Genomic DNA, 14,782 nt, shown 5'->3' on the forward strand with positions numbered 1-14,782 from the left:
TGAAAATCGCCGGTACATTCAGCTTCGCTGCACAGAATGGTAGCTAGAGCTAAAAATAGAAAAATCTTGTCCGGCTTTCACAGGTCAAACTGCTGGACAAATTTCGACGAAACTTCACAGGACTAATAAGTAACAAGCTTTGTTGTGCATATCACCCACACGTTCCGCTTCGCTGCACAAACTGGCCGCCATAGCCAAAGTACAGTTTCTACAAGCTCCAGTTGATGCTATGCTTGCTATGCTTGCTTCAAATTAACTTTAGTATATCATTGTTCATTTACCAGTGAAGCAAATATATCCTCCACCCTTGGAAGAGCATACCAATCAACTTTCAGTTGTGGATTTAAAGTTATTTTGTAATCCCTGTATAATATTAATGCGTCCATCAGTTTTACTGTAACGTACTATGGGTGCTTCCCATTCGCTGTGGTCGACTTTTGTAATTTCAAGTCTTTCAAGTTCATTTTGAGGACGTATAGTATACGATACAGCCCTAGGTTTGAAAACTTTGGACTTGGGTTTTCTTGCAGTACAAGGTTTACTTTCATAGCTTTAACATTACTTATTTCATCATGAAAAAAAAAATGTTTGCACTTGTATAAAATTGCCTTCAGTTTCGATTGTTAGACAGGGCCTAATCTTTGCTGTTTTGAACATCCACGTACAAAATTCCAAGTGTCCTGAACACATGAACCGTTTGAGAATCGTTGCAGTATTTCATTAGGGCTTGTGAAAAACACTTAATAATATGTTTAAATGACATCACTTATATGACAGAACCAGTATCAAGTTCCATTTTGATCTGTTCTCCTTCACAATAGGTGTAACTGTTAAACTGTTACTGTTGCAGTGTTGATTGCTAACACATTTTCATTTTTTTAACAAACTTTAAAGGGTTGTATTTCGTTTTGCCAGATTTCTTATACGAACAAGTTTTTACTAGATGTCCAGTATTTCCGCAGAAATTACATGTAGAGTTTAAAAAGACATTTGCTTGGATCATTTCCTTTCTTATCACATCAAAAGCATTTTCTGTCATCCGCGCTAGAATGGTCTTATAATTCTGTAATTTTCTGCTTCTGTTTTAGCTGTTTTTCTCGTGTAAGAACTTTGTTTATAATTTCCTGTCCCTTCTCACTGCAAATTGCAGCTCTTCAGCGTCTTTGATGGCAGTTTCCGTGGCTATTACAATATGCAGTGATTGTACGAAAGTAAAATCCTTGACTGAAAGTATTCTCGCATACCAGAGGTTTAAGTTAAAGCTCTGGCACATCTCGCCGATATACTAAGTATTGAGTTTGGTAACATTACAGGTAAAACGTTGCAGCCAGTTAGTGACGTTCCATGACAAATCTTCGCGAACCAATCTAAATCGGCCGTGAAAAGAAATGTCCATTTGTTGTGGTGAGAAATGCTCATTCAGTATAGTAACAATGGTATCCAATGTCTTTGATGCTGGATCTTCTGGAACCAGTAAAATTCGAAGTAGTTTGTATGTTTGTCCTTCCTTCAGACAAAGAAATGTTGCCACTTTTCTTTAATTGGATGGATGGATGGATAGATAGATAGATAGCCTTTTGACTGTAAACAGGTAATACTTTTAACTTAATTTTTCAGGCTATCACAAATGGCCGGGGCCCGACTAACAGACAATAATCCGAACATAGCAGATCTTAGTGACCCAAACAGACCAACAAAAATTGGAGAGCAGTATTCTGAATTGTATGACAATCAATGGACGGATGCTTTTGAAGCGGTTCAGATGCCAGATGATAAATGTTTACAGTTTTTACTTGAAATCCTCCAGGTTAGTTTTCGAATATTCTCTACTTAAGTTTAAACAATTTCTGATACGTATCTAAATTCAGTCAAGTGAAGAAAGTGAAGAAAATACCCTTTTGAAGTCAGGAGAAAATGTTTTCATGAAACGAATAAAAGATTGATATGGAATCCGAAGTACTTAAAAATTACACCTAGGCTTAAAGTGAAAGATTTTTGTAAGATTATGTTTAACTGGTAATTGTTTTCTTCACGGACGAATTTTAATCAAAGGTTTTACTCTTTTTCTTGGTCAGTGCTGTAATAGATAGGAAAAACAACGAACACTTTTATGACAATTTCGAGCGAATACAATTTAATTCGCCTATCATACGACATGGCCCTATTTATCTATTCTACTCGAGAATAGTAGTACTTTCAACGTATTACACAAAGTGTTTATATATTAAACCTAAAAAATCTGTATTTAGCCGTGTTTTCTGTTTCTGTTTTTTTTTTTTCAAGTGTTTGGTCATCAGATCTTACCTTAATAAGATGGATATAAGATATATTTGATGGTATTGCGCTATTAAGGTTGTATTCTGCTTTTAAGTGGTGCCTTATTATCCTGTGAATATATTCCTTTAAAAGTCCATCCGTGCGACGACCCAGGGTCGAATCCTCCACAGGCACTTGGGAATTTCGTCATAAAATTATATTCTCCTCAATTTCTGTTACTGTTAAAAGTCGTATATCGTCTGGAATCCGGACTTCGTCTCGTGCCGAAAAAGGCACAATCTATGCCAATATGGCTTACACGACTTCTTTGAAGAGGGGAGGTGTTACTATCGCTTACCCATAGAGCCTGTACGTTTACAGCCAATCTCTGACAACTGCGTTAGATAGTCGACTCTTTGACTCAGTGGTGAGAGCGTAGGACTTCCACCCGTGGACCCCGGGTTCTACTCCCGCCGCAGGCAACTGGGTTTTTTTATTCATATAATTCTATCATCAATTTCTGTTACGGCAAAAAAGTCGTAAGATATAAAGCATCAAACTTTGAAAAACGGCGGTTGTGCTTAGGAAACACCTCGAAATGTAGAAAAATTACAGTCGCAAACACCTTAGGTCTCGAGAATCATAACACTAACATAACTCGCATCGCGTACGTTGTTTTACATGTTTCGCTAAATTTTCAAAACAAAATGTCTAATCGTAATTTGTCCAATTTCTTTCGTATATACACATTTTTTTCTATTAAGCTAGTTTTGCACGTGTGATAAACCGGACATAATAGCGTAACGCCATTTATTCGGGAAAAAAAAACGTAGGTAAAATGGAAATCATTTTATGAATTAATGGGAATTTTTGAGTATTTGTTTTTAAAAAGCAGCGCTACTATCTTTCTATAGTCAAGATACATTAAATTATTCCAAACAAATGGCTTCAAATCAGCTTGAAATGCGCAGATCTCTTTAGTCTTTGGCAAATACCTAAAAAACAAACACACGTAACTATGCATTTTATTTCACTATATGTTTGTACGACTGTGAGAAGTTTGATTTAAAATCTAGATTGTAGAAAAAAAAATCTTCTCGCAAAAATGTTTTCAAAATTGTAATTTCCCCGTAAACTCCCATTATGAAAACATATTTGAGGTCATTTCTTTTTAATCAGTCTAGCAAAAAATCGACATTACCGAATTCTCTTAGCATTTTCTGAAGTTCTGAAATATAATAAGGGTTTAATTGAATTCTACACTGTAGAAATAAAAATATCTGAACGTGCAGAACTACCTTAAGTCTGTATGCTTTTGTCAGAGAAATTCGTAATGCGACAAAATAAATTATGGTCGATAGCTCCTTAAAATAGTATTACAAAATATGAATATCATCTGGGTACGCCTATGTCCGCTTTATAGTTCGAAAGCATAACAGAACCAAAGGCATGTTGGCATGTTATTTGTGCTTTTGTCAATTTTTTCTCGTGTTCCTGTTTTCGAATTCTTCTCAAATGAACCTTGATATCCATCATCAACATGAAGTGGGCATACGCATATTTTCGGGATTTTAGTAGCTCATCGGTCTTCGTGAAAGAGGCGACCACATATTTAATTGTTTCCTGCATAGATATATATTCAGTTAAAACTTTAAAAATCTTCTTATAAGAAACTGTTTGCCCTTATGAATTTCTTTTTCACAGGAAATATCTTTTGTTGACACTTGTATGACAATCGTTCCAATTCGTTTAAAACTTGACCGCCATGTTTCCTGTATGCATATATTGACATAAAAAAGTCCTGTCAGAAACTGATGGCCTGATTTTAAAACAAATGCACACAAATGGTCCTTGTTTGACCCTCTACCAATATTTTTCAAATAGATCAGATTTGTCGATACATGGCTACCAGAGGTTATAGCTACATTTTCAAATATATATGTGGCGGACAAATAAAGAAATCTTGTCCGAGCCTGATGTATTCTTAATTCTAGCATGTACTGCTTATGGAAGGTGTTATAAAGATATTGGTATATGAAAGAGTTGCTGCTGTTAAAACCGTTGATTTTTTTTAATTTAGTTTTAGCCTCGATATAACACTAGATTTTTCAATGACAATGATAAGTGAAGAGAATGATTTGATAGAACTATTTTTTTATAAATGTTTCGTCATCTGCAAATACCGAGGTTTTATTATTTTTTACATTTAAAACGGCCAGAAATAAAATTTCTGTAGCAATTATGAATAAGTAAGGGGAAAGTGGCAGCCTTGGTGAACACCTCTATTGATTTTAGTAGTTCTGGCAGATGTCAGTTATTTCAAACACATCCTTTTATATCATGATATTTTTATCAAGCATTTAATTGAATCGAATTGAAGTACCGTATAACTGGTATTTTTTACCTGCTGCTAATTTTTACTATTTTTTACGACCAAATCAGATTCGTAAATATGCTTGTATAAATTCGCCACATAAAGTCAAATAAACTGGTAGACCTTGTGATTTCGTAAATTTTAAAATCGTATAAAATAAAATAATTTGTTTGTACCCGAAATCCGTAAACTTTTACAGCAGTAAAATTAACCCGTTATACGGTATTTTAGTGTCTTTAAAAGAAACCTATGATCAAGACTATTGCATGTTTTTTTTTAATATCGGCAAAGAACAATAACCCGTTATTAATGTTGTCGTTTAGGTGATCTTTTATTAATATATCAATCTGATATTTTCTCCAATGTATCTATCTTTGATACATCCTGTTTGACAGTTACTGATAATAGCTGGAATTACTGATTTTATTCTATTTGCTATTGCTTTTTGAGCTATCTTGTAATCCGGACAAATTTGAAATCCTGAGAATTTTTAGAAAAAAACATTCTGTAGTTTACACCTACAAACTTCATAACATAGAGCTCAAACATGTGAGGCAGCTAAGTACTTAGGCATAAGCATCTCCAAAGATTTAAATTGGTCTAAAATATTGGCAATATTATTTCCAAAGCAACTTCCACTCTTCGCTTCATACATCGAAATGTCAAAACTGACAATAAAAAGGTCAGACTTGTTGCCTAAAATACCTATGTTCGTCCGCAATTAGAGTACTTTTTAAGCGTCTGGCATCCATGGCAAAAACAATCTCACATGTAAAGTTGAAAATGTTCAAAGGTCAGCTGCCAGGTACGTCATGTACGACTACAGTTACACCAGTAGCGTTACCCAAATGTGTGACACCTTAAAATGGAATAAACTCCAATACAGAAGGTGATTCAAATCATCAGTATTATTTTACAAAATAAGGGTCCGCACAACTGCAGTCGACATATCTCATCATATCCCTACTAGAAAATTTTTAATTCCCCAGTATCACACTCAGTACTTTCCTAACTCCTACTTCCCGAGGACCAACCGAATTTGGAAGTCCTTACCAACCTATGTCAAATCTCCAGCCCAGTCTCTGTATCTTTAGAGAGAGAGACTGGTGGTGGTCAACATGTAATTGCATCGCTTCTGTCCTGTACTATCTTTTAGCTTAAATTCATTTGTCACATATTCATTTCTTTAACAACTGTTTCTCTGGCAGAGCCGCCCGTCGGAAATCGACGGTTGGGTGAAAGATGTAAATGCAGATGTATATTTAACAAGAGCACCGCCTTGCGGGTGCAGACGCTTATCTGATTTTTTAAAATAGAAATATTGTCCTACCCATGATTTTCTAAGTCTAAAAGGGGCCATAATTCTTGCCAAAAGGACTGTAGAGTTATGGTAATTTCTGTGCAGAGTCAGCTTTTAATGGTGAATAACTGCTCTAAGTTTTAAAGCAATAGCTTTGATAGTTTAGGAGAAAAGTTTACCTAAACGCAAAACCTAACCAAGAAATCAGATATATTCTAAGTCAAAAAGGGCCAATAATTCTTGCAAAAAGCAGGATGGAGTTATGTTTCTTGCTGTACAGAGTCAGCTTTTAATGATGAACAAGGGTTGCAAGTTTTTTAAGCAATAGCTTTGATTGTTAAGGTGACAAGCTTACCTAAACACAAAAATAACCAATAAATCTGATTTTTCAAGTCCAAAAGGGGCCATAATTCTTGCAAAAAGCAGGATGGAGTTATGTTTCTTGCTGTACAAAGTCAACTTTTAGTGGTAAACAAGTGTTGCAAGTTTCAAAGCAATAGCTTTGATAGTTTAGGAGAAAAGTTGACCTAAACATAAAACTTAACCAAGAGATCTGATATTTTCTAAGTCCAAAAGGGACCATAATTTTTGCAAAAAGCAGGATGGAGTTATGTTTCTTGCTGTACAGAGTCAGCTATTGGTGTTGAACAAGTGTTGAAAGTTTCAAAGCAATAGCTTTGAAAGTTTAGGAGAAAAGCTGATCTAAACATAAAACTTAACTAGGCAACGCCGACGCCGATCAACTGATGACAATAACTCATCATTCTTTTTTCAAAAATCAGATGAGCTGAAAATGATATTGATACCAGTTTGTTAAAAGGTTCAGTTTCCGACCTGACTCGTTGCCTTAAACTAAGTGTATATTTTCTTTCACTTAAGCCACAATGTAAACGGAATATAGCAAGAACGGGCTCGATTATCGGAAGTATACGAGCTATGTACAAATACCTTCATTTTTGGTTGACATTACATATAATCTTAAAATCAGCAGGGTTCATGCACTGCCCACGAGCAACGTTCATATCAAAGTTAAGGATCATAGGTCAAAGCATTTTACAGTTACTGAACGGCGACGCAGTTCCCAACAGACGGGCGATTCGACTTTATTTATCAAAGACCGAAAGGTAGTCAAATGTGAACATCCCTCTTCCCTGTTTTTGTATAGCCATACAATGGGTTATAATACCATTCCAAAACTCTGTCTTCTGTTTTTTGATATTTTTTTGTTTTCTTTCAATATCTATGCAACCAAAAAGATATTGCATTGAAATATGAAAAAAAAATGTTATTAAAAATATAAGTTCACATACAGATCCATTGACTTTGACATTATTTCCTTTTCTTGCGTTTGTAAAATGTCACTAAATTAACAATTCCTTTGATACTTCTGAACTCTCTACAAGCACATTGGGGTTGGGATCATATTGCAAGTTCACACACTAATCCCAAAATAACAGGAAACATAAACACCTCAAATGGGGAGACGTTTTACAACACCTACACGGCACTTCAAGATTGATCTTATGATAGTTCATTAAATATAAAATCAAAAATGAATCAAAACATATAAGGGTACGCGTTAAAATGTTTTGAGATTGCCATCAGTCTGCATTATTTTTTATCATGTATATTTTGTAACTTACAAAGGATTCTTACAAATTGTGTGGAGTAATTTCTGATAACCAGCAGAAGGCATTGAAGAGAAGTTTATATCAACCAACCGATGGAATGAAAGGTCATGTGAGTATCTTTTCCTATCATTTTGTTCTGTTGTAATCAAGATCATTTTATTCTGTGAAAAACAGGAAAGTTATTGAAAGTATTCTATAGATTTTTCGAAATTTGACACAATCATATCTTTACGACTCAGTAGTCGGTTTATAGTTTCAGTTGATAGATTTGATTGTTAAGCGGCTCCCTCTACTAAAACAGAGTTAAAACTGGTAGATATTTTATGTTTTCATAACAAAGTTAACTAAAAGCAAAACTTGTTTTAGATGATCTTTCAGATGGAACAGATTGAAATTAAAATGATATAACTGGTATAATTGAGACTGTTTAGATGAGCAGTTGAAAACCGTGTTACAACACAAAAAGGATTATTCATATTTAAGAAGGCTATGAAACTTACTTACTGACAAATTACATGTTATGGAAACGCATGGAAATTAGTTGTTATTCTACTATGTTTCCATTCAAAATTGATAAGCGTTTGTAACAGGGTACTGAAGGTAAACTGCTTTAATTAGAAAGCTTTAAATAAATGTTCGTAAATGACTCATTGCTCCGTAATGTACTGGTCAAGATGGTAGGAAAGTTACTATTGCCGAGCCAACCTGTGTTCGATTTCCAACTGAGACATGATTTTCTTGAAATACCTTTAAAGAAAATAGTTTTAAAAAACTCATTTTCTTATGTTTATACTATGGCAAAATTTCAATTTTAAAGGAATATTATTTTAGCCAAACTGTGAAGGCATGGCTTTTTAACGAACTACTTCTGTGCTATAATTTACAGTAGATTACATAAAACGAGACGACAAACTCAAACACTTTGATATTGCCTCCTTTTCCTTATAGCATATGCCTCGAAATATAAACCGTTATTTTAGAAAAACAGTTTTAAAAAGTATGTTAAACAGCCAGTAAATGGTACTAAACATTGTTATTTGTCTTTCAGCGTCATGAGGTTTTTCCATGCGCTTTGTTTAAATACGACTAATTCATCTGTGATGTTAGGAAAGTTTTTATTACCGAGGCAATCCGGGTTCGATTCCCGACTCCGACATGATTTTTATTATTCAGCTTCTTTTTTTAAAAAAAAAGCTGACTTTTGTTTGATATGTGCTTACTTATATTTGATAAATATTGCATGCAAAAAAAAAAACGATGATGTCACTGACTGTAGGTGCAGATGAGAATACCCGGTTCTCGTGTCACTGTTTACGCGGTAACCTAGCACAGCCTCGTTATCGTTTAATCAGTTAAATTCTAGCCAGATATTCCTATCTGCATCCATAAACTAAAAAATCTTGTAATCTAGGGTCAAAAGTTCAGTTCTAATGAGAAACATTTTTTTTTTCATTATATCAAGTCGGAAGCAAAGGAAAAAGAAGTTGAATTGTCAGCTGTGCAGTCTAAAGCTCTTTCCGAGTTACGAAAGCAGAGTGTGGACGTATCGTGTACCGATGTGATCACGGTTTGTTAAACAATTTGCTTCACTTGTTAAACAAAGAAGTTTCATTTGATTGTATCATATAAGTTAAAACAAATATCTTTAAATCTTGCGTTTCAAAAGAAAAAAATTATTAAGTGGTGTTAAATCTCGTTAAGTTTAATTTAAGAGAATTGCATTGAAAAGATCAGTGTATGTACTAGTTAAAATAATATATCACGTTTTAACAAACATGCATGTGGTATTATGCAACAGCATTTTTTTATTTCATAGTACATCGCTGCAAAACACAAGGACTGGTTCAAGAAAGACGCACTGAAAATTTATGCAAAGCAATGTATAAGATTGTGTTGGTTCATGCATGTACAATCCCCTCCACTTTATCTCGATATGACAAAAGGAAAAAAGCTCGACACAAACAAATACAAGCCATACACAAAGAATGGGAAGAATATTGCATTTGTCGTTTGGCCACCTCTTCTTTTGCACGAGGGCGGTGCAATCTTATCGAAAGGTGTAGCTGAAGGAAAGTAAGATGCAAAGATAGTTCCATACACAACACTCAGTAACCAGGTTCGATCTTGTACACGTGTATGACTTAAACGCAATAGGCAAACATTTCAAAAGCTTCATAGTGTAATACGAGTTTGGCCAAATACATATAATACCCATCTTCGATGTTATGCATATTGAGACTTTAACATAAGTATATTTTTAACGTTTATAATATTACGAAATCTGAATGTTTATAAAAATTGTAAGGAACAAATTTTCATAAAATAGAAAAAGTGGAAACTCCACATACCTACATTGTGCCGCTAGAGTTATCATTTTAAAAACCTTCTGTTGAATATTTGTGGTTGTTAGTGGTGTTTTACCTTTTCAGATATCAAATATAAATTGTGTACAACTGCTTCTTAGTTCAAAACACACTTTACGAAGACAAATATTCATAATATATTTATAATTGAAAATTGTCTTTGGAAAAGGTCAAAATACACATAGGAACAAATAAAATAATATCCTAGTTTTCTTGATGGGTATATTACAATTATATTAGTTGTTATTTGTTTGAGGCATATGCTAAGTTTGCATTCATACTTATTTTGTGTGAACGAAATTCAGTATTAGAATAAAATATTATAGACTACTTGTGGAATATTTTTTTTGTTTTACTAGCAACAAAGACTATTGTTAAATGTAATTGTAAACTTTTAAGTTAGAAATAAGTCACATATTTGTGGTATTACGCATGGTCATGTAATAACAGAAATGGTAAAAGCATTATATTATAAATTATTTTATTCATCTTAATTAAGTAAGACAACAAAACCAGAAAAGAATTATGCATGTGTGGCTACGGAGATATCAATTGATTTGGAGCTTTTGACATGTATTTTGAATAGGCAAAGTTATATTCACGACTGAGACTGCAACGAAAAGCAGTAGAATTGGGTTATAAAAATTAATATAAAAGTTGGTACACATTGACCAGCTCCTCGATTGTCTATATCCTATATAACAAAAATGTTTAACTTTAAAGATTCCTAAAATCACATACATATAACATATAGCTTTATATGTATAAACAGATTACTGATTCGGGGGGAAAACATGATGACGTCTATTCAATTTTCAAGTACCAGCTCTGTTTGTAAATATCGGCATACTCTTAAAGTTTTACATTTCACTCATTCTTTTTTCTTTCACTCGGGTTGTTTACTTTCATTCAGCTTTTACTGGCGACAACGCACGGAGTCGGTTGTGGTCCTTGGTCATATTCACAAGGCAACAACCCAACATTACGTATTGTGTCAGCTTTTCGATCCGTCCTTTTTTGAAGCCGTTTTCAATGTCAGAACTTTGTCAAAGTTTGTGAATGTTTTCAATTTCCGCGACTTACGTCAACGATTCCTTATGCCTTCTTTTTATTTTCTAGTGTTAAATTCTGATTACATATGATATAGAAACTTTTATCGGTTATTTCTGCTAAGTATTTCCTGGAGACTTAAAGTAAAACATTGTTATTTTGACGTTTCTAACAAAGTGCACTTGTCATACATGTACGTCTGATTGATTTTCATGGTGAGCAATTGTTACGCAACAGTGAGGCTTGTGGAACGGCCTTCTAACTGTTTAAATCTGTGACCACAATGTTTTGCTGTGGAGTGTTCTTTCCACGGTTCCACACAGTGAGTTCATGGACAGTCCCATGAAATTTCTGTAGAGCATTCATTTTCCACAGTTCCACGCAATGGGTTGTGGTCTGATTCTGTGAGAGTATAAATATACTCCCACATTTTCAGTCGTGGTCTCCAATTTCAAAATTCGTGCATGCACGCCGTTTTGGCTGTAATCGACATTTTTTCGAAATTTTGGCTTGATATCGAAATTCTTAAGATATGCAGCATTTTATTTGTTTTACTTTTGCACTTTAAGGGTTGTATGAAATAATAAAATTAGTAATAAGTTTTTTGCATTAACAAAACTTTGATTTGGGAACATTATGATCTTAGTTGCTTCACGGCTGTTCATCTTTACAAAACGTTTGGAATATCTTCTTGCAACGTTTTTATATTATTTACATCAGAAACTGTTATGGTGTTAGTAAATAAATTATAAAGAAAGTTGTTTGTGGTTTCCCATGGATGAGTTTAGAAATTTAAATGTTAAGTGTCCAAGCAAAGATTAGCTTCCCGTAGGTCACATCAGGCAGCGAAACAGCGCGTAAACAGATAGTCACATCGGCCAGCCAGGCAGGTCCGTCCACACTGATCAGTCTACAGAGTTCTAGTCTACATAGGTCCAATCTATATAGGTCCAGCCACACTGAACAGTCTGTAGGGTCCAGTCGCGTCGAGTAGTTGTGGAGTCACAATCACGTCTACCAGTCTTTAAGGACGGTCATCTAATTAATGAAACAGGGTTTAGTTCCAAGTTTTTCAATCATGCGCCAGCAATGTTAGCATATATACATACATCATCTACATCCGACTCACGGTCCAGTCCAGTCCTAGACCACATCCATGGGCCGTCCGGTCAAAAGTCCGGCTTTCAGAGGATTCCGGTTTTCAGAGGATTTTGCACAAATGTCTGAGAGAGTTATGTAGTTATATTCTTATATATTACATTCTGATATACTTTATCTGACCGTATCATGTCAGTATATTTTAGGTTTTACTATTGTATCTCTATGTTATGTATTAAAACTGAATAATTTCACAGAAAAAAACATTACTTAAAATGATACTATATTTCTTTTATTGTGGAGATATAAATAAGTCACTGAACATGCATCATGTGAATCTAGACATTTAATAATTAATAAAAATATTTATATTTTTCATATTCCGAAAAAATGTTATTCTGTATATCAGTATTCTTATTAGTTATTAAATATTTAGATTCACATATTCATGTTCCATGACTTACAAGAGCTAGTCAATCAACTTCTCCCTATTAGATTAAAATATTTTGCACGTTATAGCTAATGTACAAAATACAAACGTACACTTAAATGTTGTTGTTTTTTTTTCACATCTACTTAGTTGACATTTGTAAATATAATTTGGTAAACAAAAATTGTCATCTGCTTGAGATTATGTAGATGTAGCACTAGCGATCAGTCAATGACACAAATTATAATCCTACCTTGCATTTACCTATACACCTGTATGGCACAAGTTAAAAGGCACAAAGAAGTAACTGTATGATTAAAAACTTGGTGATAAGTCATTTCATTGTAATGTCAATTTTCATGGTTTTCGGAATACAGAATTACCGGTATTCAGAGTGCTTTTTGATTAAATTTATAAGAGAAAAACTTGGGACTTTAAAAATCATCCGATTTTCAGAGGATTCTGGTTTTCGGAGGGTGCGGTTTTCGGAGTTTTTATCATACAGGCCATATTGAAGCATTGGATCACGGAAGAATTACAAGGACAGGAGTTCAATACTATTTTCTGGTGGCAGCGAGGGTTCTACTGTTTTTCAGTTGTAGATCCAGATATTCGAATTTATAATTGACGTTGCCAGACATTTGCTTCAGTGACTGGCATCTAATGAAATTTTGCATGTAACTACGAATAGCAGATATCCTCATCATTTAACACAGTCTTATCATACAGTATTTCAGATCAAGTTTCCCGCTACAGGCACTGGAAATTTCTGAGATGCTCTTGAGAGTCTTCCACCACCAAGAAGCCAGTACTGGTTCTTCCAAGGAAAGGCTGCTTTGCCTGTGTCCGGGTAATTTTAAGAACTACCTGTCTATCCGCAAAGAGCTAGGCTTAGTTAGCAGGATATGCATGTATCTAAAGGAGTTTCTTTCTGTATGTTCTTGGTGCTTTGTCTCACTTTATCCCTCTGGTCAGATCACTTTGTGTCTGTACTAATTACTGAATTTGGTGCCCTGAGTTGCTACCTTTGCATATATGATATATAAATTGTGTTTTTGGAAACGGTTGATTACAATTTACACTATTACATGTGTAGATTTTATTTTATTTTTTTACTCTGAAATGGTTAAATATCATACGTATATCAATTAAGTAATTCTTTATATATCGGGAAAGTAAGAAATTAAATGAATCGAAAATTATGGTATGTTTGTAGAATAAATAAAAGGGAGACTTGTGTCACCTTTGGTCAAATTGAACAATTTCTGTTTCTTTTAAAAATATTGGCAATCAGCGTGGTACAGGTATTATGCCATATTCAATGTGAATGTAATTACACAAATTTTACCAAACTGTTGCAAAATAGTAATAATCAAAAATGATGCGAAAAAGTAGAATGGCATTATAATTATATTCAAAACGCATTTATAGCCTTACCAGTGTTGTATATATCTGTGTTGTTATAACCTCCTTACTTAGTGGTAATTTGGGGCCAATAAAACGGATATATCCGCGTGACGGACATACAATTTCTGTCAGCTTTCATTCATTAAGATTACAGTATAGAAATTCATATGTAAAATCATTTTAAATTGAACATGTACAATCAATTATGAAAGTTTCATAATGACGATTTTTATGATAACTGAAAAAAATCATGAAACCAGTCCAAATTTTCACGAACGTAAAATTAAATTTCCAAACAATGAAAAAAATGATCATGATCTTTTTTTTCTAATTGCATAAAAAGTTCGTTGATATCATGAAAACATACGTATTGCTGTGGTAGTTTAATTAAAGCACTGACTAAAAATATTTTTATGATATTTTTCTTGCATTCATGTAAAATTTATCTGTTATCATGATATATTTTTAGTTTTTATCAAAACCGTCATTATTGTTGCAAAAGTTTCATGAAAGTTATGTGGCGGAAAATCAACTCAGACATCAAAATCTCCGGACGTAATTTCCGCCTTTAATTTGACCTAGGCGGACCTTGAATTTATTTTCTATTTTTTATTCGTTTTTATTTGGTTACGCTGCGCTGCAAAGTTTTGGCAATTTATTATCAAAAAAACTAAAAATAAGATTTAAACCAAAGTTTTTATATAAATACCTTGCGTTCCTCACTTTTTCTTCTCCAGATAAGCCTTTCAACATTGTATGGCCGTTTCCCGTTTCATATTTAATTGACATACATTGTACTTGGCATAATTGACATTGATATATAAATGAAAATCAACAACAACAACAACATTTTATTAGCAAACATTGACAAGA

The 14,782-nt window shown here is 33.8% G+C and overlaps 1 protein-coding gene across 1 annotated transcript in view; it reads left to right on the forward strand.

Moving 5' to 3' along the window:
- Positions 1-12,554, forward strand: part of LOC128556865 (uncharacterized) — a 67,907-nt gene extending 55,353 nt beyond the window's left edge. Inside the window, exons 14-17 of the mRNA XM_053542683.1 lie at positions 1,618-1,807; positions 7,578-7,670; positions 9,024-9,128; positions 9,378-12,554. Coding sequence (XP_053398658.1) covers positions 1,618-1,807; positions 7,578-7,670; positions 9,024-9,128; positions 9,378-9,638 — 649 coding nt within the window. The 3' untranslated portion in view covers positions 9,639-12,554. The remainder of the gene's footprint in view (positions 1-1,617; positions 1,808-7,577; positions 7,671-9,023; positions 9,129-9,377) is intronic.
- The last annotated feature ends 2,228 nt before the right edge of the window (positions 12,555-14,782 follow it).

This window comes from Mercenaria mercenaria, chromosome 5 (genome assembly GCF_021730395.1).
Source record: "Mercenaria mercenaria strain notata chromosome 5, MADL_Memer_1, whole genome shotgun sequence".
NCBI classification, from domain to species: domain Eukaryota; kingdom Metazoa; phylum Mollusca; class Bivalvia; order Venerida; family Veneridae; genus Mercenaria; species Mercenaria mercenaria.